The 25,882-nt window shown below is 53.2% G+C and overlaps 1 protein-coding gene across 1 annotated transcript; it reads left to right on the top strand.

The window, feature by feature from the left end:
• The first annotated feature begins 576 nt into the window (after positions 1–576).
• On the top strand, positions 577–24,803 carry COLGALT1 (collagen beta(1-O)galactosyltransferase 1). Its single transcript, NM_001445094.1, is given in 12 exon segments — positions 577–910; positions 2,783–2,893; positions 4,102–4,219; positions 10,458–10,592; positions 11,496–11,700; positions 13,924–14,043; positions 19,412–19,488; positions 19,568–19,674; positions 19,955–20,087; positions 21,332–21,459; positions 22,599–22,805; positions 23,007–24,803. Coding segments are annotated over 12 exon segments (1,872 nt in total). The 5' UTR covers positions 577–647; the 3' UTR covers positions 23,275–24,803.
• Positions 24,804–25,882: the final 1,079 nt, after the last annotated feature.

Raw genomic sequence — 25,882 nt, 5'->3', positions numbered from 1 at the left:
TGGGATTTCTATGGAACTGTCCACCTTCCCTGCGGATCATACGCTCAGCATGTTCCATCTTCACACCAAACCTGAGGGATCCTTATGATCCCATTTTACAGATGGACAAACTGAGGCTCACAAAGGGAGCCCACGTGGGGTCTGGATTTGAAGCCGGGTTTGGGGACGCCAGGGCCCATGCACTTAGTACCCAACAACTCCTGGGGATAACTCAGGGAGGTCCACAACCAGGATGGTAAAACCCATGTTACAGACTTAGATCCTATGAATCCCAAACCAGATCCTAACCATCCAGGTCCGCCTCGTGTCACAGCCGAGGTCTTCATATACAAATTTAGTTAGATGGCAAAGCAGATGAGGCTCCCGGTGGGAGAGGTAGAGGTCCGCGTGTAGTTGGAGGGAGCAGGGGGCGGGGCGTCCCTGGCCCGCCTGTAGACTGACGTCACTCCGGGCTGCGGCTGCTGAGGGTAGACTGCACTTTGTGTCTTTAAGACCTTTGGGAGGCGGGCCCTGACTGCCGACTCAAGCCAGGACCTCCCCTCCCCTTTAAGGCGCGCGGCAGGGGCGGGGCGGGGCCCCGACGGCCCCTTTAAGGCGCGGTCCGCGTCGGCCGGCAGAAAAGCAGTTTAAAGGCGACGCGTGGCGCGATGGCGGCGGCCCCACGCGTGTGCCGGCGACACCGGCAGCCGCTCCTGGCGCTGCTGCTCCTGCTGCTGTTGGCGCTATCACCTCCGGGGGGTCCGCCGGGCGCCGCCGCCTACTTCCCAGAGGAGCGCTGGAGCCCGGAGTCGCCGCTGCAGGCGCCGCGTGTGCTCATCGCGCTGCTGGCGCGCAACGCGGCCCACGCGTTGCCCTCCACGCTGGGGGCTCTGGAGCGGCTGCGGCACCCGCGGGAGCGCACGGCGCTGTGGTGAGCTCCGTGCCCGCCGGCCCGGCATCCAGCTTGCTGCCCCCATCCCGGCGGGTCCACGCCACGCCCTGCCCGCTGTCTTGGCACTGGGCAGGACGGGCCAGACCCAAGCGTGCCCTCGGCTTGCTGTTCCTTCGGGCGGGCCAGATCCGCGCGTGCGCTCTGCCTGCTGTCCCCCTTCGGGGCGTGCCAGACCCACGCGTTCTTTCCTGCTTGCTTCCCTTCTGCCCCATTAGCACCGAGCGGAACCGCGCTTTGCCTGCTGGCCTCTTTAGGGTGGGGCGGGCCGCTGCCCTGACTCCTGGTGCCCCATTAGGGCATATCCGGATCACCCGTGCGGCGCAGCCTGGGGCTAACCCCCTAATCCATTTAGCAGACATAGCTTCAAAGAAGGGAAGCCTGGAGCACTTCCTCCCCCCCAACTGGGGCGTTGCCGCAGCCCAGATTGTACTTGAACTAACTGAAAGTCTTTCCACTCTACTGTTGTATTGGTCCCTGAAGCCAGCCCGAACCAGATCTCCTACCTTCTGACTACCAAAGTGGGTGGTAGAGTAGGGGTCGGAAGGCATGAAGAGAGAGTCTCCTTCCTAGAAGCAGAATGGGGCAGGGACATGAACACTAATTGGTGACTTCCCTCCTCTTGCCCCAGTTTCCTCATTTGGAAAATGGAGATTTTTTTTTTTTTTTTTTTTTTTTTTTTTTTTTTTTTTTTTTTTCTTTTTTGTCTTTTTTTTTGTTGTTGTTGCTATTTCTTGGGCCGCTCCCGAGGCATATGGAGGTTCCCAGGCTAGGGGTTGAATCGGAGCTGTAGCCACCGGCCTACGCCAGAGCCACAGCAACGTGAGATCCGAGCCGCGTCTGCAACCTACACCACAGCTCACGGCAACGCCGGATCGTTAACCCACTGAGCAAGGGCAGGGACCGAACCCGCATCCTCATGGTTCCTAGTCGGATTCGTTAACCACTGCGCCACCACGGGAACTCCGAAAATGGAGATATTAATGTAATTCTTGTAGGGTTTGTCTCTGAGGATGAACCAGTTAATGAGTGTGAAGCCCTTGTGCTTGGCATCGTGGTTATTACTATCGTGGTTATTATTATCGTTGTTATTCTGTCATCACTGCTAAAGTTGTTGTAGACTAAATAACAATCTCATTTGGGAGAATAGCTCTCAGCTGCCTGGTCAAACTCTAGACTCCCAGATGTTCTTATTCCCTTCAGCTTGGGTAGTCCGAGCACACAGTTGGTGCTTAAGAAATGTTTGTGGAATTTCCTGTCATGGCTCAGCGGAAATGAATCTGACTAGCATCATTGGACGCAGGTTGGACCCCTGGCCTTGCTCAGTGGGTTAGGGATCCAGTGTTGCTGTAAGCTGTGGTGTTGTTCACAGACACGGCTCAGTTCTGGTGTTGCCGTGGCTGTGGTGTTAGACCAGTGGCTACAGCTCCAATTGGACCCCTAGCCTGGGAACCTAAAAAGAAAAAAAAAAAAAGAAATGTTTGTGGAATCAATGAGTGACCACAGCCCACTCTGAGGTGAATTGAGGAAGAGGGGCAGGGCTGTATGATGTATATATATTTTTATTAAATTACGTGTCTTTAATGGTGAATGTGGGTAGACGATCCTAGATGTCCCATAGTACTAACATCATCTATTGTGCTTTTGCGAAATTAGTTCATTTAATCCCCTCTGCTCCCTGTGAAGTGGGCCCTGTCCGCATCAGATGAGGAAATTGAGGCATGGTTGTGGGGAGCATCTTGCCCAGGGCTGTGAAGCTGATAGGAGGCCCAGCTGGGGCGTGGGAGCCCTTCTTGCCTCTCTGCTGCCCCTCTTGCCTCCCTAACTTTGCTCGCTGTCCTGCTCTGTCTGCAGGGTAGCCACAGACCACAACTCCGACAACACGTCAGCCGTGCTTCGGGAATGGTTGGTGGCCGTGAAAAGTTTGTACCACTCTGTAGAGTGGCGGCCAGCAGAGGAGCCCAGGTGAGCGCCAGATCTGTCCCTGATCCTCGCCTCCAGCTGGACTCGGCCGTACCCCTGCTCACACACCCTCCCTAACTCCCCATCATCTTGGGATAGACCCCAGCCCTCAGCTCCTGATGCTGTAGCCCAACTCTGCAGCCTCAGGCGCTGGCTTTGGCTACTCTTACCCCCAGTTCAGCCTCACAATGGGCCATAATCCTCCCTCTGGACTTTTACCCCAGACCTTTGCTACACCTGGAATTCCTTCATTCCCTGGCCTGGCTTTGTTCCCTGTCTCACTCAGGCCAGACACCAGCTCTGCTGCTTAGTTTCCCTGTGAACCCTGGGGTGATTTGGATCCTTGATTCTTTTTTTTTTTTTGGTCTTTTTTTTTGCCTTTTTCAGGGCTGCTCCCACAGCATATGGAGGTTCCCAAGCTAGGGGTCCAATCGGAGCTGTAGCCACTGGCGTACACCAGAGCCACAGCAACGTGGGATCCAAGCCACATCTGCGACCTACACCACAGCCCACGGCAATGCCGGATCCTTAACCCACTGAGCAAGGCCAGGGATCGAACCCGCAATCTCATGGTTCCTAGTCGGATTTGTTAACCACTGAGCCACAATGGGAACTCCGGATCCTTGATTCTTTTCACTCTTTTTTTTTTTTTTCCCTTTATTTGGCCGCCCCATGGCACATGAAGTTCCTGAGCCAGGGGTCAAATCTGAGCCACACTTGCAGCCTATGCTGCAGCTGCGGCAACGCTGGATCCTTAACTGTGCCGGATCTGGTATCGAACCTTCATCCCAGTGCTCCAGAGACACTGCTGATTCTGTCCTGCCACAGTGGGAACTCCTCTTTTCACTCTTCAGGATTTCTTTCTTTACCCACTCGACGCCCAGGCCAGATTCAAAGTCTGGAAGTACAGGTTTCAGCTGTTCTGCTCTGTGTCTTCACCTCTCCCAGCGGCTTCTCCTCACCCTCAGGGGTGTCCCTGCAAAGCAGTAGAGACCCCTTTCCCTCTGGGCCTTTGCAGATGCTGTGCCCACTACCTGGGACACACCTCCGTCCTCCTATTTTCTCCTGGCTTCTTCCCAGCCTTCAGATCCAGCTTACACATCCCTTCCTCCAGGAAGCCCTCCCTGACCACCCCACATTCAGCCAGCTCGAGCCCTTTCTGGGCTCAGACGGTGCCCTGTGCTTCCCACATCCCAGCTGCCTCTCCGCAGGTCCTACCCAGACGAGGAGGGCCCCAAACACTGGTCTGACTCACGCTATGAGCATGTCATGAAGTTGCGCCAGGCAGCCCTGAAATCAGCCCGGGACATGTGGGCTGACTACATCCTGGTGAGTTTCTCAGCCAGCCAGCCACCCACCCATGCCAGCGGAAGGTCTCAGGTGTCCAGGAGGAGGGTGGAGTGGTGGGATGTGGAGACAAGCCCCATGTTACAGAGTTCGGGGGAGACTGAGACTCCAAGAGAGGATGTGCATTGTCGGAGGTAACACAGCCAGTTAGTGGAGAAACTGGGATTTGATCCTGGGCCACCTGGGTTCTTAATCATCAGGAACAAATGGGGTTTTGTATCCCCCTGTGGTTGGACCCTTGGGTCACTTCCTCTTTTATCACCATTGCCAGTGGTGTGAGATCTCGGTGGGGCCGTGATGATGACCTCTGGGTCACTCCAAGAAGCAGGAGGATAGGGTGGGGGATGTTGATGACACTGAGTTGCTGAGCCCTGACTTTCACTTCCTCCTCCTGGACCCCTGGGAGGAAGGGGCTAGTTAAGGTTTGAGTGCAATGTGGGGTACATGCTTAGGGGTCACGGGTCTTCTGCGAGCTCCTTGACCTGGGCATGGTCCCCCCTTGTGTGACAGAGTGGGCACGGTGGCTGGACCTGGCTTGCCGGTGGAGGTGGAATGCATTAATGCCCAGCCTGACAGTGCCTGCACAGTGGGTTCCCATCTATGCCCCAGACCCCCAGCTTTGGTCTCTACCTTCTTTATTTCTCAGTCAACATATGTCTGTCAGCTGCCCCCTGTGCCCTCTTCCTGCCAGGCCCTGGGGACCCAGTGAGGATTGGTGTCCCAGGAAAAGCGCTTGTAACCAGAAAACAAACAAAACTGAGTGAGGAAATACCAGAAGGCAACCCTTGCTGTGAAAGGCGCTTGATAGCGTATCAGCGTCCTGGAGCTGCTGTGACAAAGGTCACACCTTTGGGGGCTTAAAACAACACAAGGTGATTGTCTCTGAGGCCTGCGGTCTGAAATCCTGGTGTAGGCAGGTCTGCACTCTTGGGGAGGAAAGCTTCCTGGCTCCTTCCAGCCTTTGGGGGCACCAGCCCTTCCTTGGCTTGTGGCCACCTCACTTAAATCTCTGCTTTTGTGGTCACATGGGCTTTGTCCTCCCCTGCCACCCCTTTTTGGCCACCCCAAGGCATATGGAGTTCCTGGGTGGGGATCAGATCAGAGTTGCAACCTATGCGGCAGCAGCCACACCAGATCCTCTAAGCCACCATGTTAGGACTGGGGATCGAACCTTTGTCCTAGTGCTGCAGAGATGCTACAATCCCTTTGCGCCATAATGGGATCTCTTGGCTCCTCTCCTTATAAAGTCACCACTCATTGAATTCAGCACCCCTCCCCAAGCCGATATGGACTGCATCTTATTTTACATTAATCATATCTGCAAAGACCCTATTTCCAAATAAGTCACAGGTACCAGGGGTTAGGATTTTAGCATGTCTTTTTTGGGAGGAGTGGGGTCCACCTTTCAATGCACAGTAGGTGGCAGAACCAGGTGAGCAGGGTTGGGGGCCTCCTTTAGGAGGTGGCCCTCACAGACAAGGAACACAGGAGCCAGCCTCAGTGGGAGCTGGGCGCCAATGCGTGAGGCAGAGGGAACAGAGTAGGGAGCGGGCTTGGGGCATTCAGGGACCAGCGAAGAGGCCAGTGTAGCCAGAGTGCGGTGACAGAGCCGGCAGTGCTGAAGTGGCAGGTGGGGGCCAGACTCTGCAGGCCAAGGGAGGGATGTGGCTTTCATTCTGAGGGTAATGGGGAGCCTTGGAGGGTGTGTGAGCAGGGGAGGGCTCTGTTCTAATTTCTCATTTTCAGAAGTCCCTGTGACTGTCATGGCGAGTAGGGCTCATCAGAGCAGGAGTGGGGCAGTGTGAATCCAGGTGGGGGCCCATATGGGGCTGTGGGTTCCAGATGTGTTCTGAGGCCAAGGGGACAGGTCCTATGGGATATGTGGGTGCCTGAGCCTGGTGGGGAAGACAGAGCTATCTCCTGGAGGACGGAGGATGGAACAGGCTTCTTCCGGGGACCCCTGTGGTTGGTGCCTTATGAGACCATTTTATAGATGGGAAAGTAGACTGCCTGCTGGGTGGGGGTCTCAGAACCAGTGAGGCACAGACTTGCCAAAACAGTCCAGCGCAGATCACCTTGTCTCCCTCCCTGGGTTGTGCTTTCATGGTTCAGGGTTGCCTGGTTTTCACTTTTTTTTTCCTCTCAGCAAACCTGGTTGGAACCCAAGGTTTTGGTTCAAAACTCAAAGCAGTATTTGACACACCAGTATATTTTTGTAACCAGGGAGTCCACATTGGAATGTGAAATCATTTGTCTCGTGTTTTTAAATTATTATTTTATTTACTTATTTATTTGCTTTTTAGGGTTGCACTTGTGGCATATGGAGGGTCTCAGGTTAGGGGTTGAATTGGAGCTACAGCTGCCGGCCTACACCACAGCCACAGCAACACAGGATCTGAGACTCCTCTGTGACCTACACCACAGCTCACGGTAATTCGGGATTCTTAATCCACTGAGTGAGGCCACGGATCAAACCTGCGTTCTCATGAATACTAGTCGGGTTGGTTACTTTTGAGCCACAATGGGAACTCCTTAAATTATTATTAAAAAGGCCTCTTTTTTCCTCCTTTTTATAAACACTCTGGGTGTTACTTGTAAGAAATATATAAGAAACAACAAGAAGCTTAGGAAAGAAAGAAAGAAACAGATCTCATAATTTTACTGCCCAGAGAGAGTCTGGTTTTTTTTTTTTTTGTTTTGTTTTGTTTTGTTTTTCTTTTTGCTTTTTAGGGCCACACCTGCAGCATATGGAAGCTCCCAGGCTAGGGGTAGGATCGAAGCTACGGCTGCGGCCTACACCTCAGCCACAGCAATGCAGGATCTGAGCCGCACCTGCGACCTGCAGCACAGCTCACAGCAATGCCAGATCCTTAACCCACTGAGCAAGGTCAGGGATCGAACCTGCAACCTCATGGTTACTAGTTGGATTTGTTTCTGCTGCACCACAATGGGAACTCCTAGCTCTACTTTTTTATTGAGGTACAATTAACATAGCATAAAATTAGCCCTTTCATTTATTTATTTATTTATGCTTTTATTTTTGCCTGCACCTGTGGCATATGGAAGTTCCCAGGCTGGGGACTGAAATCTGAGCCACAGTTGCAACCTATACCACAGCTGCAGCAATGCTGGATCCTTAATCCACTGTGCCACAGCAGGAATTCCACAATTCGCCTTTTTTTGGGGGGGGGGGTGTCTTTTTGTCTTTTTAGGGCCACACCCGCAATATATAGAGGATCCCAGGCTAGGGGTCCAGTTGAAGCTGCAGCTGCCAGCCACAGCCACAGCCACAGCCACAGCCACAGCCACAGCAACGCTGGATCCTTAACCCGCTGAGCAAGGCCAGGGATCGACCCCTCGTCTTCATGGATGCTAGTTGGGTGCACCAACCACTGAGCCACTATGGGAACTTCCACAATCTGCCTTTTTAAAGCATACAGTTCAGTGGCATTTAGTATGTTCGTCATGTTTTGTACCCATCACCTCTTTCTTGTTCCAAAACTGGTTTCCATCGCCCCACAAGGAAACCCCATTCCCGTGAGCAGTCACTCCCCACCCCTCCCTCAGCCCTTGGTAACCACTAATCTACTTTGTCTTTCTGCGTATTTGCCTGTTTTGGACATTTCCCCACTATGTGACCTTTTGGGTCTGGCTTCTTACACTCAGACCTGACGTTTCCAGAGTTCATCCATGTTGGAGCATGCATCAGTGTTCCACTCCTCTTTATGGCTGAGTAGTATTCCATTGTATCAGCGTTCCCATTGTGGCTCAGTGGGTTAAGGACTCGACATTATCTCCATGAGCATGCAGATTTGATCCCTGGACTCGTGCAGTGGGTTAAGGAATCAGTGTTGCCGTAGCTGTGGTGTAGGCCGGCAGCTGTGGCTCCAATTTGGTCTCTAGCCCGGGAACTTTCATATGCCTCAGGCAGGGCCCTGAAAAGCAAAAAGAAAATTCTGGAGTTCCCACTGTGGCACAGTGGTTAACGAATCCAACTAGGAACCATGAGGTTGCGGGTTCGAGCCCTGGCCTTGCTCAGTGGGTTAAGGATCTGGCGTTGCCGTGAGCTGTGGTGTAGGTTGCAGACGCGGCTCGGATCTGGTGTTGCTGTGGCTCTGGCGTAGGCTGGCAGCTACAGCTCTGATTCGACCCCTAGCCTGGGAACCTCCATATGCCAAGGGTATGGCCCTAGAAAAAGGCAAAAAGACTATATAGAATAAAATAAAAAAGGAAAATTCCGTTGTGTGGATGGACGTTTTGTCTATCCATTCATCTGTTGAGGACACTTGGCATGTTTCTACAATCTAGCTTCTGTGGCTAATGCTCCTATAAACAGTGTGCAAATGTCTGAGTCCCAGTTTCCAGTTCTCTGGGCCTGAATCTAGGAATGGAATTGCTGTAAGCTGATGTTTAACTTTTTGAGGAACTGCCAGACTGTGCTGGCTGTTTCACTGCATATATATGCCAAAGTCTTGAATTCAAATGTCCGCAGGGGCTGGGCGGGGAACATAACACGAGCACAGCTTGTCCCAAGGGGCAGCCACCTCCTGCCTCCCAGTTGGGGCTTGCCGTATGGGAGTGCCATTCCCATGTTATTGGAGAAGGCTGCAGTTGTGGATTTTGCCGTTGTTTATGGCAGGTGATTCAGATGTTCTAAAAACCCTGCATGGGAAACAGAAAACATACTTGTGAACCAGATGCCTTATTATTATTATTTTTTTTTCCTTAGAGCTGCACCCACAGTATATGGAGGTTCCCAGGCTAGGAGTTGAATCAGAGCTGCAGCTGCCAGCCTACACCACAGCCACAGCCACGCAGGATCCAAGCCGTGTCTGCAACCTACATCACAGCTCATGGCATCGCCAGATCCTTAACCCACTGAGTGAGGCCAGGGATTGAACCCACAATCTCATGGTTCCTAGTTGGATTCGTTTCTGCTGCGCCATGACGGGAACTCCCCCAGATGCTTTAAAAAAAAAAAAATCTCCACCTTCCAATAGTTCTGTAATATTTTGTGCCCTGGAGTTCCCTGGTGGCTCAGCAGGTTAAGGATCTAGCATTTTCATTGCTGTGGCTCGGGTCACTGCTATGGTATGGGTTCGATCCCTAGCCAGGGAATTTCTGCATGCTGTAGGCACAGCCAACCTCACTGTTTTCCCATCCTGGTCTGGTGGACAGGAACATCCTTACCTAATCATTTTCTGTAGCTTGGTCCCCCTCCCTCCCTCTCTCTCCCTCCCTTCTCTCCTTCCTTCTTTCCTTCCTCCGCACCTGCAGCATATGGAAATTCCCAGGCTAGGGGTCGGATTGGAGCTGCAGCTGCCAGCCTATACCACAGCCACAGCCACACCAGATCTGAACCACATCTGTGACCTATGCTGCAGCTTGCAGCAACACCACATCCTTAACCCACTGAACAAAGCCAGGGATCAAACCCGCATCCTCATGGACATTATGTCAGTGGGAACTCCTGTGGTGGCTTGATTTTTGATTGTCATGCCTCTTTCTACAGTGGGACAGGGAGACAGGACCAAAATTTCTGTAGCTGATTCTCCACTGCTAGACTCCAGGGCTGTTCTCAGTTTGTATGATGAACAACCCTGCCATGAATATCATGATGTGGGCCTTCTGGAAGGTGTAGGTGACATAAGATTTAGGGGGGACCAACAGGCACCCTTCACTATGGTGACCCTGTTCATGGGTTGGTGAATTTTGTTCCAGGCTGCAGCAAACAAGTTATCATCTTTTTACCCTAACATTCCAGAGGTTAAGGGTGGGGTGGGGGAAAAGCCTTATATAAAGAACGTATTTTTAGAACTTTTTATTGGCATTTAAGTAACAGAAAAAAATGTGTGGCCACTCTCGCAGGGGTGGCCTCTGCCCCACCATCCTCCTCATCAACCAGCACTGCCCATCTTAAAAGTTCTACCCACTGTCACTTTTGGTGTCTCGTCAGCACTGTGTCTGTGGGACATTTGTATTGCTTTATGCTGTGTGGTCTGTCCCTTGCTGTTTAGTATATTTCATTGTGTGAATTGACTTGGCTGGTAGCTAAAGGCAGAGCTGTCCGTTGAGAAGCCAGGTGGCTTCCAGGATCACATGTGTTATTCCAGGTTCCCCAGACCCCCAGGACTCTAGCCTCTGCCCCAGCTGTTCCAAGACGTGGCCTAGCCAGGTCATTTGGGCAGCCGATGCTGATGCCATGTTGGGTGTTTTGCAGTTTGTAGATGCAGACAACCTGATCCTCAACCCTGACACGCTGAGCCTGCTCATTGCTGAGAACAAGACGGTGGTGGCCCCCATGCTGGATTCCCGGGCCGCGTACTCCAACTTCTGGTGTGGGATGACTTCCCAGGTCAGGGGGCTGCTAGGGTAGAGCAGGGGCCTGGGGGTGATGGGGGCTGGGCTGAGCAAGTGGAGGCTGGGTTTGAAATCTAACTTATCATTACACTGCCTCATGGTGAACATTTAATAAACACCATAGTGGTAATCCTTAAAGAGCCCCTTGAGGGAAGGTCTGTGGTTATGTCTTGTTCCCTCCTAATCCCCACTACCCCTATCACTGAGGCAGAAACTCAAACACAGAGAGAGAAAGTGACTTGCCTCGGCTCACATGGCTGTGAAGTGGTGGTACCAGGATGGGACTTCAGGCATGGCTTGATCCAGGTGTTCAAACAGTATTCCTCTTCCTCCGTCCCTTGGGTGGTTTCATTTTCAGACTCCTGGGGAGTGATCCCAGGATCATTTAGCCAAAGTCCACTCTGATCCTTGTCCAGTCTCCTCCTACTCTGGAAATTACTGAAACCTGGAAGATGCCAGGCTCTGATTGTCCCACCCCAGGGTTGAAGATGGGGTTGTAGGCAAAGCCAAGGGGAGTGAGGGCCAGGTGCTGGAGCAGGGCCCTGCCAAGGAAGGGAATCAGGTGGCTAGAGCCAGGATGCTGATCCATCTTGTCCCCTCCTATCTTTTTGTTTTGAATTGATGTGTAATGTGCAAAATCCTTGCTGATCAGAAATGGTGAGCTGGGTTCTGCAAGTGAGTGACCCTTTCCCTGTGTTTCTCTGCCATTGCCCAGCACCTGAGGCTCTGGGGTTGTAGATTGACTGGCTCTGCCCAGAGCCCTGTGCTCAGGAAATGCCCACTGCAGCCAGAAGCTGGCACCCGGTCTTACTCTCCAAGTGTTCCATGCCTCCCATTGCCTCAGGCCCCAGCCTTACCCTTGGGGACCCCCAGACAGAACTCTGCCCCTTCCCCACAGGGCTACTACAAGCGCACGCCTGCCTACATCCCCATCCGCAAGCGGGACCGCCAGGGCTGCTTTGCAGTCCCCATGGTGCACTCGACCTTCCTGATCGACCTGCGGAAGGCGGCATCCAGGAACTTGGCGTTCTACCCTCCCCACCCTGACTACACCTGGTCCTTCGATGACATCATTGTTTTTGCCTTCTCCTGCAAGCAGGCAGGTGAGCTCACGGGGGGTTCGCCATCACGAGTTGTCTCTCTGGTTCTCTGCGACCAGTGCTGAGTCCATGAACTGTTCACAGAACCAGAACTGCAGGGTGTGGGGATGACCTCAGGTGTAGCTGTATCCAGGTGTTCAGATGATGGCCCCAGGGTTCATTCTCTCTCTGGCCCTGGCTTTGCCGGATGGCTTCACTTTCTAGGTCTCTGGGACCTACTTACTGAAGGTTATTTCTGTCTCAGTATTTTTCCCATTATCTGTAGCTGAGCGTAATAATTCCCTAATTGTATAATTAGAGGGGGAAAAAGTTTAAAGAGAAACACAACCATGACACATAAAGACAGCATAAACACAGCCATATGCAGATCTATCACTTATTTTAAACCATGGGTCAGCAAACTATGGCCCATGGGCCAAATCTCACCCACCATCTCTTTTCCTATGGCCTCAAGCTAAGACTGTCTTTTGGGTTCCTAGACCCAATACTAAATTCCTATGTGTATGCGTAGAGGTAGGGGTTCCTCACGCCAGCCAGCAATGCTGGGAGCCATTTAAACTCATTCTGACCCTGCCTGGAGGTAGCATCAGATTCCACAGGTTAAAGGCTCAGTCCCCACAAACTGTCCTCCCACTCAGCTTCAGCTGCTGGTCACAAACCCAGCTTGTCATCTGTGCTTCCGACCAAATGGCTATAAATCAGAGGTTCCCTCGACCCTTTTCTTGGGTTCTGCTCATTTGCAAGAGCAGCTCTTAGAACTTGGGAAACCCATTTACTTGTGGGATTACTGTTTTTTATAAAAAGATATAAAACTCAGGAACAGCCCAAGGGGAGAGATGCACAGGGTAAGGTGTGCGGGAAGGGGGCTTCCATGCTCTCTCTGGGTGCACCGTCCCCCTCTCACCACCTCCACATGGTCACCGACCCAGAAGTTCTCCAAACCTCGTCCTTTGGGGTTTTTATGGAAGCTTCCTGACATCAGTACAGTTGATTAAATCATTTCCCTTTAGTGACTGATTCTGCCTCCAGCCCTCTCCCCACCTGGGGGTGGGACTGAAATTTCCAATCTCTAATCTCATAGTCAGGTCCCCTGGCAACCAACCCCCAGGTTTAGGTGTGTTCCAAAAGTCACCTTGCTAACATGACATGAGAAGCACCTTTTAGCTCTTACCATGTAGGAAATTCCAAGGATTTGGGGAGCTGTGAGCCAGGAACTGCAGACAAAGACCAAATATATATATGAAAAATCACAGCATCACAGAATGGTATTTTATGTTTTTAAATGGCTGGAGAAGACAAAAAGAAGCATGGTATTTTGTGACATCTGAAAAATGATAACGAAATTCACATCTCCGTGCCCATGAATGCAGTTTCATCGGCACTCAGCCACACCCATTAGGTATTGCTTCTGGCGGCTTTCATGTTCCACAAGCAGAACTGAGTCACTGAGACCAGAACTGGCCCACAAGCCTAAAGATTTACCATCTGGCCCTTTAGTGAAAATCACTTTCAGTGGGTTTTTTTCACTTAAAAAAAGAGATAACATCCTCATTATAAAATTTTAAACTTTGGAGTTCCCATCGTGGCTCAGTGGTTAACGAATCCGACTAGGAACCACGAGGTTTTGGGTTCGATCCCTGGGCTTGCTCAGTGGGTTAAGGATCTGGCGTGGCCGTGAGCTGTGGTGTAGGTTGCAGACCCGGCTCGGGTCTGGCATTGCTGTGGCTCTGGTGTAGGCCGGCGGCTACAGCTCTGATTAGACCCCTAGCCTGGGACCCTCCGTATGCCATGGGAGCGGCCCCAGAAAAGGCAAAAAGACACAAACAAACAAAATTTTAAACTGTTCAGAAAAGGACACAGGTAACATTACTAATGGTTGGTCCAGTTGCGTCTCCTTTGTGTGCAAAAATGCCTTTACTGTACACCAGCTGTTTTGCACTTTGCTTTGTCTTAGACTCCTATAGGGGTTAAGCCAGCACTGGTGCAAAGTGCTTATTAACACTCAGAGTTTTGGGTCTACGTGCTTGGCACCGTGAACCCCTGTTCTGGCTCCAGGTCCCAGACGGAGCGCCGAGCAGTCTCTGCCGGTTGCTGGGAGGAGGTGAACCCGTTTACGCGCCAGCCCGGTGCTGGGCTCTGGGACTAATGCTGCTGTTCAGAGGCTAACACCTCTGCTGCCTTATTGCTCCATTTTCACTTCTGCTCCTTGTTTCTTTTTGGCCACAGAAGTCCAGATGTATGTCTGCAACAAGGAGGTATACGGCTTCCTGCCGGTGCCACTGCGGTCACACAGCAGCCTCCAGGACGAGGCTGAGAGCTTCATGCACGTGCAGCTGGAGGTCATGGGTGAGTCTGGCCATGCCACCCTGGGAGGGCTGAGTCGCCTCCCTCTCCCCGCCATCTCGCATCTATCTGTAACACTGACTGAGTGCCTGCCGCGTGCCACTCTCTTCACTGGGCACTGGGAACCTGAGGTGAACAGGTGGACAGTTGTCCCTGCTCTCACAGAGCACCAGCTTGCAAACAGCTGTGCACATCATACTTGAGGAAATCAGAGTGGGCTTTCTGGTAAAGGTGGCATTAAGATGCAGGGTGGGAGTTCCTATCGTGGCTTAGCAGGTGGGGCATCTGTGGTTGTCTCTGTGAGGCTGCAGGTTCGATCCCTGGCCTCACTCAGTGGGTTAAGGATCCAGCGTTGCTGCAAGTTGCAGTGTAGGTCACAGATGTGGCTCGGATCTGATGTGGATGTGGCGTAGGCTGGCAGCTGTAACTCATATTCAACCCTAGCCTGGGAAAGTCCATATGCTGCAGGTGAGGCCGTAAAAAGAAAAGGAAAAAAAAACTTGCAGGCTGAGAAGGAGTTAGCAGGAAAGAGGATTGCAGTTGGAGGGCGAAGCATGTGCAAAGGTCGGGAGGCCGGAGGAGCTGTGAGCTCAGGAAACAGGCGGGGCTGGTAAGTTGGGCAGGGTGGCAGGCAGGGCCAGGGCAGAGGCCTCAGGCATTGGGCGGAGGGGCAGGCCTTTTCCCCAGGGAGCCATCAGGAGTTGTGGAGGGTGTGGGAGCAGGGAGGACAGCAGGTTTTGCCAATGACCCTTCCTGTGTGTGGCAGCATCAGGACATAGGCCTTTCTGGCCATTTCGTCATCCTTGCCCCTGCCAAGCCCCAGGCCCACTATTGTTTGTTTAATATTTATCTTAAGCAGACACTTTTTTTTTTTAACCTGAAGATGTTCGTGTTCAAAAAGAAATTATAAATTTTTACTGTGGTTGCAAGCTCATGTCTTTCTAATACATACACAGATTAATGCATAAACTGTTACACTAGCAGTTTAACAGCCCTCTGGTGAGATGGGCTGTTAAATGCATGTGTGTCCCATGCGTGTGCACAGGGCCAAGCTACCATTGAGGCTGTTTGAGGAGAGGGCTTCTGCCCCAGCTGGTGGGAGTCTCCGAAGCAAAGAGTCAGTGGTACCACATCCTCTTTCATGGGGGCCTTGCCCTGTGCTCACCACCTACAGCCCTGTGAAGGCCTGTGAGTGGTGGCAGGGCCATTCCTCCCACTGTGCAGATGGAGAGGTGCTTGGAGGGCCAGGCTCTGCCCTGGGGCTCAGTTTCCCACTCGGCTGTTTCTAGAAGCTTCTCTGTGTGTCGCTCCCCCTTGTGGATGATGATGGAACAACACCCTGCCCTCTTTGTTTTGAGGAGGCTTTGGGGTCTTTTGAGGTGACATCCCGAGGCTACAAGGTCACCAGGGGAAAAGCCCCCCCTCCATGACACCCAAGTGTGTGTCCCATGCGTGTGCCCAGGCCCAGCCCAGCATCCCCACCAGGCCGAAATCACAAGATGTGCATCTCTGCATGTTGCCAGCTCCCAAGGGCTGCTAGACCCTGAGAAGCTGCTCCACAGCTACCGTAGTTTTTCTCAGTTAAATTTTCGCATATATTTCTATCATTATTTCTGGCCAGGAAACCATTCTCGTGCCTTTTATAAACTCAGACACAGCAGAGGCATGAATATCTTCCTGTTTCTCAAGGATCAGAGCAAAGCACATAGAATAGATGGAAGGAGGGTCTGGAGGTTTCAGATATTTGTGCAAAGCCTTCCTTAGAGTCTCAGTGAAAATCACCTTTCTCTCCACCTGTGTGTGGGTACCTGGTCCCAGGTCATGCATGAGGTTTTTTGTGTGTTCAAAAATCTTCCCTATGACGAAATTTCACATGTATGGAAACGCTCGGAGTGATGCCCTCTGTGTATGGGGAATCCATCCACTTCCTTCCTTCCCGACCTGCTCACCTCACCAACTGTGGGCTGTCTTTCCCGGGGCACCCCATAAAGCCAGCTGGGTATACATCCTATTCTTTGCATTTTAGCACACATGGGAACAGGTGGTAACAGGTTATGCCTATGCAGCACAATGATTGTTTTTATTTTTTTGGTTTTTAGGGCTGCACCCTCAGCATATGGAAGGTCCCAGGCTAGGGGTTAAATCATTGCTACAGCTGCCCACCTATGCCTCAGCCACAGCCACGCAGGATCTGAGCTGCATCTGTGACCTACACCACAGCTCATGGCAACGCCAGATCCCCGACCCACTAAGCGAGGCCAGGGATCGAACTCTTGTCCTCGTGGTTACTGGTCGGCTTCATTTCCACTATGCCACAATGGGAACTCCCATGTGTTTATATCCTTGTCACCAGACACAGGCCAGGCCCTGGGCTACCCCAGGGTCCCCCACTGTCCTGTATTCACCATCTGATGGGTTTTTCCCATTTTGTGTCTCGCATCAGTGGAATCGCACAGCAGGCTGCCCGAGTGTGTTGTCTTTCTGTGTGGCATCCTCACCTGTGCTGTCACCGGCGGCTGTGTGTGGCTGTGGCTTGCTCCCCTGCCTTGCTGTGTAGTGTCCTCTAGCTGTTCAGTTTCAGATACATTTGCTCTTGGCTGCATCATATATCACTTTACCAGTCTTCTCCCGAGGAGCATGGAGGGCGTTTCCCATTTTTCCCAGCATTGCCATGAGTTTCTCATGCACACATGTGAAAGAGTTGTAGACCTGCACCAATGGATGCAAAGTTAAGAAATACCGGAGTTCCCTTCGTGGCACAGTGGTTAACGAATCCGACTAGGAACCATGAGGTTGCGGGTTCAGTCCCTGCCCTTGCTTAGTGGGTTAATGATCCGGCGTTGCCGTGAGCTGTGGTGTAGGTTACAGACGCGGCTCGGATCCCGCGTTGCTGTCGCTCTGGTGTAGGCCTGTGGCTGCAGCTCCAATTCGACCCCTAGCCTGGGAACCTCCATGTGCCACGGGAGCAGCCCAAGAAATAGCAAAAAGACAAAAAAAAGAAAGAAATATCTACAAGGTGGCCCTACCTTCCTCCAGCAGATGCAAAATCAGGGGTCCCCAAGACCATGCTTGGGTTTGATAATTCACTAGAAGGACTCAAAACGCAGTGGAGGGAGTTCCCATCATACCTCAGTGGCAAGGGACCTGAATAGCATCCATGAGGACGTGGGTTCGTCCCTGGGCTTGCTCAGTGGGTTAAGGATCCAGCGTTCCATGGGCTGTGGTCTAGGTCGCAGACGAGGCTCGGATCTGGCATTGCTATGGCTGTGGTGTAGGCTGGCGGCTACAGCTCTGATCTGACCCCTAGCCTGGGAACTTCCATATGCCATGGGTGCAGACCTAAAAATACAAATAAAATAAAATAAAAATAATCTCATTGGAAGTTGTTATACTCACAGTTACAGTTTATTATAGAACAAGAATACAAAGGGAAAATGTGTGTGGGAAAATGTGTGTGGGAAATATCCAGGAGTTGTGAGCACAGAGCTCCCGATTTTCCCTTTGCAGTTGAGTCACATGGACAAGAGCTTGCTTCTCCCAGAATTGGTGTGTGACAACACACATGGTGTACTGCCAACCAGGGATGTTTTCCCAAGCCTCTGCATCCAGGCTTTTTGCTGGGGCTCTTACTTGTGGACACAACTGACTGCCACTTGGCTGGCCTCCATCTCTGGCCCCTGCAGAGGTTGAGCTGATACCAAGTAGCCTGAGACACACCCTCCGTGCAGGGGTGGGGTGGGGACGGGACCCCTAAATCACACTGTTGGCATAGATACACAGTGGGCCCAAAGCCTAAGATAAACAAAGACACTTCCAAAGGCTTCAACCTCCCAGGAGCTAGGAGCAAAGATCTCTCTGTGATTGAGTTTAAATCTTCACCCCGTGATGGAGCTAGGAGTGTTATGTTTTTCTAATCCCTGTGCCGTGGGTCTCTCTGGAAAGACGGCATTGCATCGCTCCTCCTGAACCCCGATATGCTCCATTTTCCCAGAACTCAGATGAAAGGATGCACTGATACCCTACCCCACTTAGGTGGGTCCTTTTGACATCCATACCCCAAGGGGGCTGGCAGAGGCTCAGAAAGAGGGAAAGGGCCCTTGGGATTTGAAGCCGGGTCCTCAGATCCTAAAGCCTTGCCCTTGGGCCCCAGGCTCCCCTGAAGAGGGCGGTGGGGGGATGGAGGTGGCAGGGAACTGTGATGGGCCCGGGATGGGAGGAAACCTCAGGGTACAGTGTCCCTGGAGGAGGCCCAGTCTGCGAGGTGGGAGGTGCCCAGTTGGCTCTGGGCCTCGCCCAGGGCTCTCCCAGACAGAGGGACCTGTGTCTGTCCTTCCAGCTCACACAGGACCTTTGTTCTTGGGGAGGTGGATGCCACACTTACCGTCATACTGGGCTTTTCTGGGTCAGTGGGGCAGACGACCAGGTGTGTGGATCTGATCCTTGTGTGGGAAACTGTCAGGGAGGTGCCGAGACTGGGCCCCAAGGCTGTGTTCTGAGCACTGCTAAGAGCAGCTAAAAGGGAACAGCCATGACCACCCTGAAATTCTTGGCATACCTTGGCTTGTAGATGTGTCACTCCAGTCCCCTGGCCATTTTCTCCCTGTGTCTTCACACCGTCTTCCCTCTGTGTGCATCTCTGTAGCCACATTTCCCAGTTTTATAAGGACCTTAGTCTCATTGATTGGGACCCACCCAAATGACCTCATTACCTTGAATCACCTCTGTAAGGATTTTTTTTTTTTTTTTTTGGTCTTTTAGGGCTGCACCCACAGCATATGGAGGTTCGAAGGCTAGGGGTTGAATCAGAGCTGAGGCTACCAGCCTGTGCCACAGGCACAGCAACGCCAGATCTGAGCCAGGTCTGTGACTTAAAACCACAGCTCATGGCAACGCCAAATCCTTAACCCACTGAGCAAGGCCAGGGATCGTACCCTCATTCTCATGGGTCTTATTTGGGTTCATTAGCCGCTGAGCCATGAAGGGAACTTCTAAAGATCCTATTTCTAAAGGTCACTTTCTGGGGTTCCCGCTGTGGTGCGCTGGGTTAATGATCTGGCTTCTCTCTGTGGAGGTGCTGGGGGTGGGGGGGAGGGGAGGAAAGGTGTTTCAACAGAGGCCAAGCATGTGCAAAGGTCCAGAGGTAGGAAAGGGTGATGGCTGAGTCTGGAACTGCACCAACAGCCTGAGTGAGTAGGAGGTGGAGGAGAGACTGACCCTGAACGTTCCGGGTGTGGCTGGGTCTCTAATGTCAGGCCGCGTAGCTCAGAGTAACAGGGAGCCACACGGGAGCTAGGGAGGGGGCACTGCAAAGAAGCTGGAGTCCCTGCTCCCGATGACCCAGGTGACCTCTTGGCTTCTCTGTGCCCCACAGTGAAACACCCGCCAGCGGAGCCCTCGCAGTTTATCTCGGTCCCCACGAAGAAGCCAGACAAGATGGGCTTTGATGAGGTGGGCCAGGTCGTCCCTGGGGTGTGGGGGTGGGACCGGGGTCCGGCCTGGAGGGTCCAACCGAGGCTCCGGGCTGCAGGTCTTCATGATCAATCTGAAGCGGCGCCAGGACCGGCGGGATCGCATGCTGCGGGCGCTGCAGGAGCAGGAGATAGAGTCCCGGCTGGTGGAGGCTGTGGACGGCAAGTGAGTCGGGACCTGGTGGGGGAAGGGTGGCTCCATGTGTGGGTGTAGACCACACTGGTAGGGGCCATGGAGAGGGTGTGAGGCTGACCTTGGGGTGGGGTGGGGTGGGGGGCAGGCACTGGCACCTCTGCCCATGCATGTAGACTGCACTCTGGTAGGCCTGGCCACCGTGGGGTCCAGGAGTGATGCCAACGGTGGAAGAGGGAGGGGAGTGCTCACAGTGGAATCACAGGCAGAGAGCATCTTCCACTGACCTGCCCTCCTTACCCGCCCCTTGCAGAGCCATGAACACGAGCCAGGTGGAGGCGCTGGGCATCCAGATGCTGCCTGGCTACCGGGACCCCTACCATGGAAGGCCCCTCACCAAGGGCGAACTGGGCTGCTTCCTCAGCCACTATAACATCTGGAAGGAGGTGGGTCAATCCGGGGGGCAGGGCCCTCCTTGGCCTTCTTAACAGCTTAGGGAGGGAATCCCCTGCAAGCCCCCCACCCCCACTTCCCTGCAGGCTTCCAAAACCACGGCAGGATACAAGGCCTCTTTTTCGGGTTGCCTGAACCCTGAATGGGGCAGCTGCTGTCCTCCTGTACAGATGTGGAGACTTAGTCTGGGGAGGGGTGAGCCTGGCCCTCGAAACAGGTAGGCTCTGGGGCCCGGGCCCTCTAAGCAAGGCCTCTTCATGCTCAGCTGCCATTCAGTTTCTAGAGCCTGGGCTCCATGCTCAAAGCTTACTAGTAGGAGTAACAGCATGGTGACATTAACTAATGCAGATGCCACTCAGTGGTACCCTGTTTGCCCCAGAAGCTCATCAGATACCCGTGGAGGGAGAGGCTAAGATGGGCAAGGATGCCAGGCTGGGACTTGAACCTGGGATTATCCGGCATGAAGCTAAATAGGGCATTGAGTGTTTGAGGCGACCTCAGCCAGGTTGCCCTCCTTTTCTGAGATTCATCATGGAGGGCATGGCACAGAGGGTGCAGTGTCAAGGTGGCCCTGAAGCAACCTGGGTTTAAATCCAGCCCTGCCTCTGAGAGGTGTGAGCTCTGTGAGCCGGGCAAGCACTTCTCAATCTGAGCCTCAGTTTCCCCAGACAATGAAGTTCAAACTTCAGGGGCAGTCATGAAAATTCTAAAGTTAATTCATTCAGGGAACATTTGCCAAGCACCTACTGTGTGCCCGGCCTGATGTTAGTGCATAGGACATGACAGCTGTCAAGATAGACCCAGCCCCCATAGAGTGGTCATAAAGAAATAAAGGACAATGAAGTGAGAGGCATCTACAGAGAAGGCCCAGGGTTATGAATTATCCTCAACTGGCAGCTTTGGGTGATAGTCAAGGAAGACCTCTTGGGTAGGTGACATTTGAGCTGAGCCCAGAAGGGTGAGTGGGGACCTGCCTCTTGTTGTGCGGGGGAAGGGTGCCCTGTGTCAAAAGTCCAGGCCCTGGGGTAGGAAGGGGCAGCCAGGCTAAGGCTGTGGAGTCTGCTGCTAAGTTGTGAGAAGGAGGTTTTGGCCAGGAGGTAGGTCTGTGCTTGGTGGTGGTGATGTTGGGGAGGTGTTTGCTTTTCTTCTGGTGCCTGGAAACTTTTAAGCAGAATCAGCTTTGGGATCAGGCCTGACCTTTGTGTCTCTAAGATCTCAGTGGTGCCTTTTCCCTCAGGTTGTGGACCGTGGGCTGCAGAAATCACTCGTATTTGAGGACGACCTGCGCTTTGAGATTTTCTTCAAGAGGCGCCTGATGAACCTTATGCGGGATGTGGAGCGGGAGGGCCTGGACTGGGACCTCATGTGAGTGGGGCCTGGGTGACTCAGAGGGCGGCCTAGAGCCTGTAGGTCTGAGGGCCTTTGCAGGTTAATAGATTCGGCCAACTTTTGGGAGCTTGGCAGGAGGTCTCATTCTAGGGGTTCCTTGGTGGCCCAATGATTTAAGGAAGTCTCATTCTTTTTTTTTTTTTTTTTTTTGTCCTTTTAGGGCCACACCTGAGGCATATAGAAGATCCCAGGCTAGGGGTTGAAATCAGAGTTGGAGCTGCCGGCCTACACCACAGCCATGGCAACGCCAGATCCTTAACCCACTGAGTGAGGCCAAGGATCGAACCTGCATCCTCATGGATGCTAGTCAGATTCTTAAGCAGCTGAGCCACAACAAGAACTTGCAAAGAGGTCTCATTCTTGACCTGGAAGTCCAGCGCCCCAGTAGAAGGCTCTGGGCTCCTTCAGGGCTTGGAGACTTGACTGGAAGGTGGAGAGTTTGGCTAAGGATCCACAGGGCAGCCTGTGGGCGTGGCTAAGGACCTTGGGGTGTGGCTTGGGTGGGTGTGGCCAGGGCTTGGGAGCAGGACCAAAGCCTTTGGGAGGCGGGGCTGAGTATGAGGTGTGGCCAGGGAGCTCCCCTCTTAGACCAGGGCTAGGTGGAGTGAGGCCCGCAAATTTCCAGAACAGCCCATTGGAATCTCATGTAGGTGGGTTAGTTCATCCTCCTTTCCTCCCTCCCTCCCTCTCCCGCGTGCCCGCCCCTGATTGAGGTTCTGGCCTTGGACTCAGGCCCATGCTGTTCATATGAACAGTAATTGCTCCCCCTCACCCCTGACTGCCTCACCACATCCATCCACCTGGCCCACCTGCCCCCCAGCCCTCTGAACCCGGAACACTTCCCCCTCAGCCCCTCTGTCCTTTCTGTGGCACAGCCTCAGAGACCACGCAAGCACCCTCGCTTTCCCAGCTGGAATCCTCCCTGGGACCCTCAGAAAAAGCCTGCACTCCTCCCTGCCGGCCCGGCCCCCTGCGGTCCTGCTCTCACCTGGTCACACCCAACCCAGAGCCTGATCGGTGCTCACTCCAGCCCTGACTCTCTGGGTTAGTGTTCTCGGGTGAGCAGGTGGGCGGACGGAAGGTGACAACCCATCCGCCCCTGCTCTGCACCCCAGCTATGTGGGCCGGAAGCGGATGCAGGTGGAGCACCCGGAGAAGGCTGTGCCCCGTGTGAGGAATCTGGTGGAGGCCGACTACTCCTACTGGACGCTGGCCTACGTGATCTCCCTGCAAGGCGCCCGCAAGCTGCTGGCCGCCCGGCCGCTCTCCAAGATGCTGCCCGTGGATGAGTTCTTGCCGGTCATGTTTGACAAGCACCCAGTGTGAGAGAGGGTGATGGGGGGCCAAAGGGCTGGGGTCTCACTTGTGGAGCTGACCTGGGTGGGGGCGTGAGGCTCATGGGTCCCAGGAAGGGGGCTTTTGCTCTGCCCTCTTCTTTGTGTGTCCCCTTGGCCACCACTTCTGTCTCCATCTGTCCCTTACCCGCGACCCACTGCTGCCCCCACATCCCTCCTCCCCTGCAGGTCGGAGTACAAGGCCCACTTCTCACCCCGAAACCTGCGCGCCTTCTCCGTGGAGCCCCTGCTCATCTACCCGACGCACTACACAGGGGACGACGGGTACGTCAGCGACACAGAGACCTCGGTCGTGTGGAACAACGAGCACGTCAAGACCGACTGGGACCGGGCCAAATCCCAGAAGATGCGGGAGCAGCAGGCCTTGAGCCGCGAGGCCAAGAACTCAGACGTGCTTCAGTCCCCACTGGACAGCGCTGCCCGGGACGAGCTCTGAAAGCTCTGAAGGGCGGTGGCTGCGAAGCCAAAGTAGCCGTTTCTGGCCTGGCTCCCACTCGCTCACCCACTGGGCACAGCATTGGGGTGGGGGGGGCCTGGGCCCCTGGCAGTCCAAGGAGGGCTCCCCACACAGCGGCGTTCAGCCAGCTCTTGCTCAGCAATCACGTGCACACAGGCAGCATTAACAGAGTGCCTACTGCATGCCAGGAACAGGTGGATTGGGTGGGAACAGTTCATCTCTCTGTGGGCCCCGAGAGATGCATTAACCGGGTACCAGGTTCCTGTGTTACGGCAGTGAGTGAGGTACAGTTATTCCCTCCATCAATGATGGATCCAATCAAGCATTATCAATTCCCCCGTCAAGAATCAGGCACTAGGGAGTTCCCATCGTGGCTCACTGGTTAACAAATCCGACTAGGAACCATGAGGTTGCCGGTTCAATCCCTGGCCTCGCTCAGTGGCTCGGATCCCGCGTTGCCGTGGGTGTGGTGTAGGCCGGCAGCAACAGCTCCGATTAGACCCCTAGCCTGGGAACTTCCACATGCCACGGGTGTAGCCCTAGAAAAGAAAAAAAGACCAAAAAAAAAAAAAAAGAATCAGGTGCTAGTGAAACACTCACTGTTTGAATTCATTCAAGTATTTATTGAGTGCCTACTGTGTGCTGAGCACCATTCCATGCTCTGGGAATAGTGAGATAAACTATCATTTATTCAAACACAAAGAGCACCTACTGCGTGCCTGGTACTTGCCACACGAATGTTCTTATTGTCTTGGTGCGTTTATTGAGTGCCTGCTGTGTGCCGGGAGCTGAGCCTGGTGCTGGGGCCGAAGATGAACAAGGTGCTTTTCACTCTTTAATTGGTTTCTTCCCCACACATCTGAAGAGTTGTTCAGTCAGCATTTGATCACCCACAGAGATGAACAAGATGAGTCCTTTCATTTCTTCATGCAGCAAGCATGTATTGAGTGCCTACTGTGTGCCTGACCTCATGGACTCCTAGTGGGGTTGACTGAGTTGGATCCCCCCCCCATCACCCAGGCTGTGTGCAGACATCTCTTGCCACTGCCTGGGAGCAGGGGTGTCTCTTCCCTCACCAGAGGCAGCCACAGGTTCCAGTGACCACATGTCCTCACGTGAGTCCTCCTAGACCCAGCCCCCCTGGAGGGGGCGAGGGGCGAAGCTGGGGGCGGGGTCTCCCATGCCCACCCCTGGTCTCGGTTGCTTGACCGCCCTGCCCTGCATCTCAGGTGTGGTCTCTGCCTGCTTGATGGCGTTCCTCTGTCCAAGCCTTTGGTGGGATCACGTATGTGGGGGCTTATTCTGGCTCAGCTGCACTGGGGTGCCACCCACAACCTGGGCAGGACGTGCCCCAACACAGGCTGGAGGACTCGCTGCACCTTCAGCCTGAAACGAATGTCAGAGCCGGCCAGCAGTGCCCCATTCTGGCAGGGATGACTGCTGTCCAGCTCGGCTCCTGGATAACTTGCTTATTTTTGTATTAAAAGTTCCTGGTTGGTTTTCATGTACATGTGCGTTGTCTCCTTAATCAGATGCTCTGCTCACTGCCTGCGTGCCGCCCACGGCCACACTCCCCATCCAGCTTGAGGCCAAGATGTAGGAGGAGACCAGGTGCTGGAGAGATGCCAGTGGTGTGGGGCAAGGGCTGAGCCAGAGCCCAGTGTCCCAGCCTGCCCATAAAACTTCCCCAGAATAGCCCAGGGACAACAGATGGTCAGCCTCACTCTGTCCTGCGGGATCAACTGGAGGAGTGTCTCAGATGACATAATGAGGAGGGGAGCTGTCTTAATTTGGAGGCACCAGAAAACAGATTCCTGGCTGAGGATTTGAGTTACCCAAGAAGGGACCCTGGGAAGCCCTGATGGTGGTCAAGACATGAGGCAGAGAGGGCAGGCCCCCTGTAGGGGGCGCCAGTGAGCGGTTCACTCATCAGGTAACCCAAGGGGCAAGGGTTGGGTTACCGTGGAGTCAACAGAGCCCTCAACAGCATTTGAACTGTCTGGATCAAATTCTAAAGGGTTCTCAAGGTTCTTCAGCCCTTAGGGTGTGCAGGCATATAACCAAGGCGTTTACAAAATGACAGATGGTGTGTGGTTCGTGTGAAAAAAATGAGAAAATATAGCTAAGCAAACCGAAAAAAGGTGAGATTAAATCACACGTCCTCAGAGACAACAATTCCTAACTTTTTGGTGAAAAATCTTTCAGTTTTACTCATTTGCATGGTACAAATACACACACACCCTCACGCACACATATATATACGTTTTTAAGAGGAGGATTCGTGTTACATAAATTCTGCTACAACCTACATTTTTTTCCCTCCCACGCAACATATTTTTATTTCCTAAATATAGGATCAAATTGTAGCTTTTTTTCAGCAATTTTCTTTTTAAATTTAACAACATATTGTGGACGTTCTGATCAGCGAAAATGTCTACCAGCTCTTTTTTTTTTTTTTTTTTTTTTGTCTTTTCTAGGGCCGCACATGTGGCATACGGAGGTTCCCAAGCTAGGGGTCTAATCGGAGCTGTAGCCTCCGGCCTATGCCACAGCCACAGCAACACCAGATCCTTAACCCAGTGAGTGA

The sequence above is a fragment of the Sus scrofa genome, chromosome 2 (assembly GCF_054392235.1).
Source record: "Sus scrofa isolate SSC_HxYL_T2T_F1_AM1 chromosome 2, Sscrofa_HxYL_maternal_Yorkshire_Landrace_v2.0, whole genome shotgun sequence".
NCBI lineage: Eukaryota > Metazoa > Chordata > Mammalia > Artiodactyla > Suidae > Sus > Sus scrofa.
This window is presented reverse-complemented; position numbering and strand designations above follow the sequence as displayed.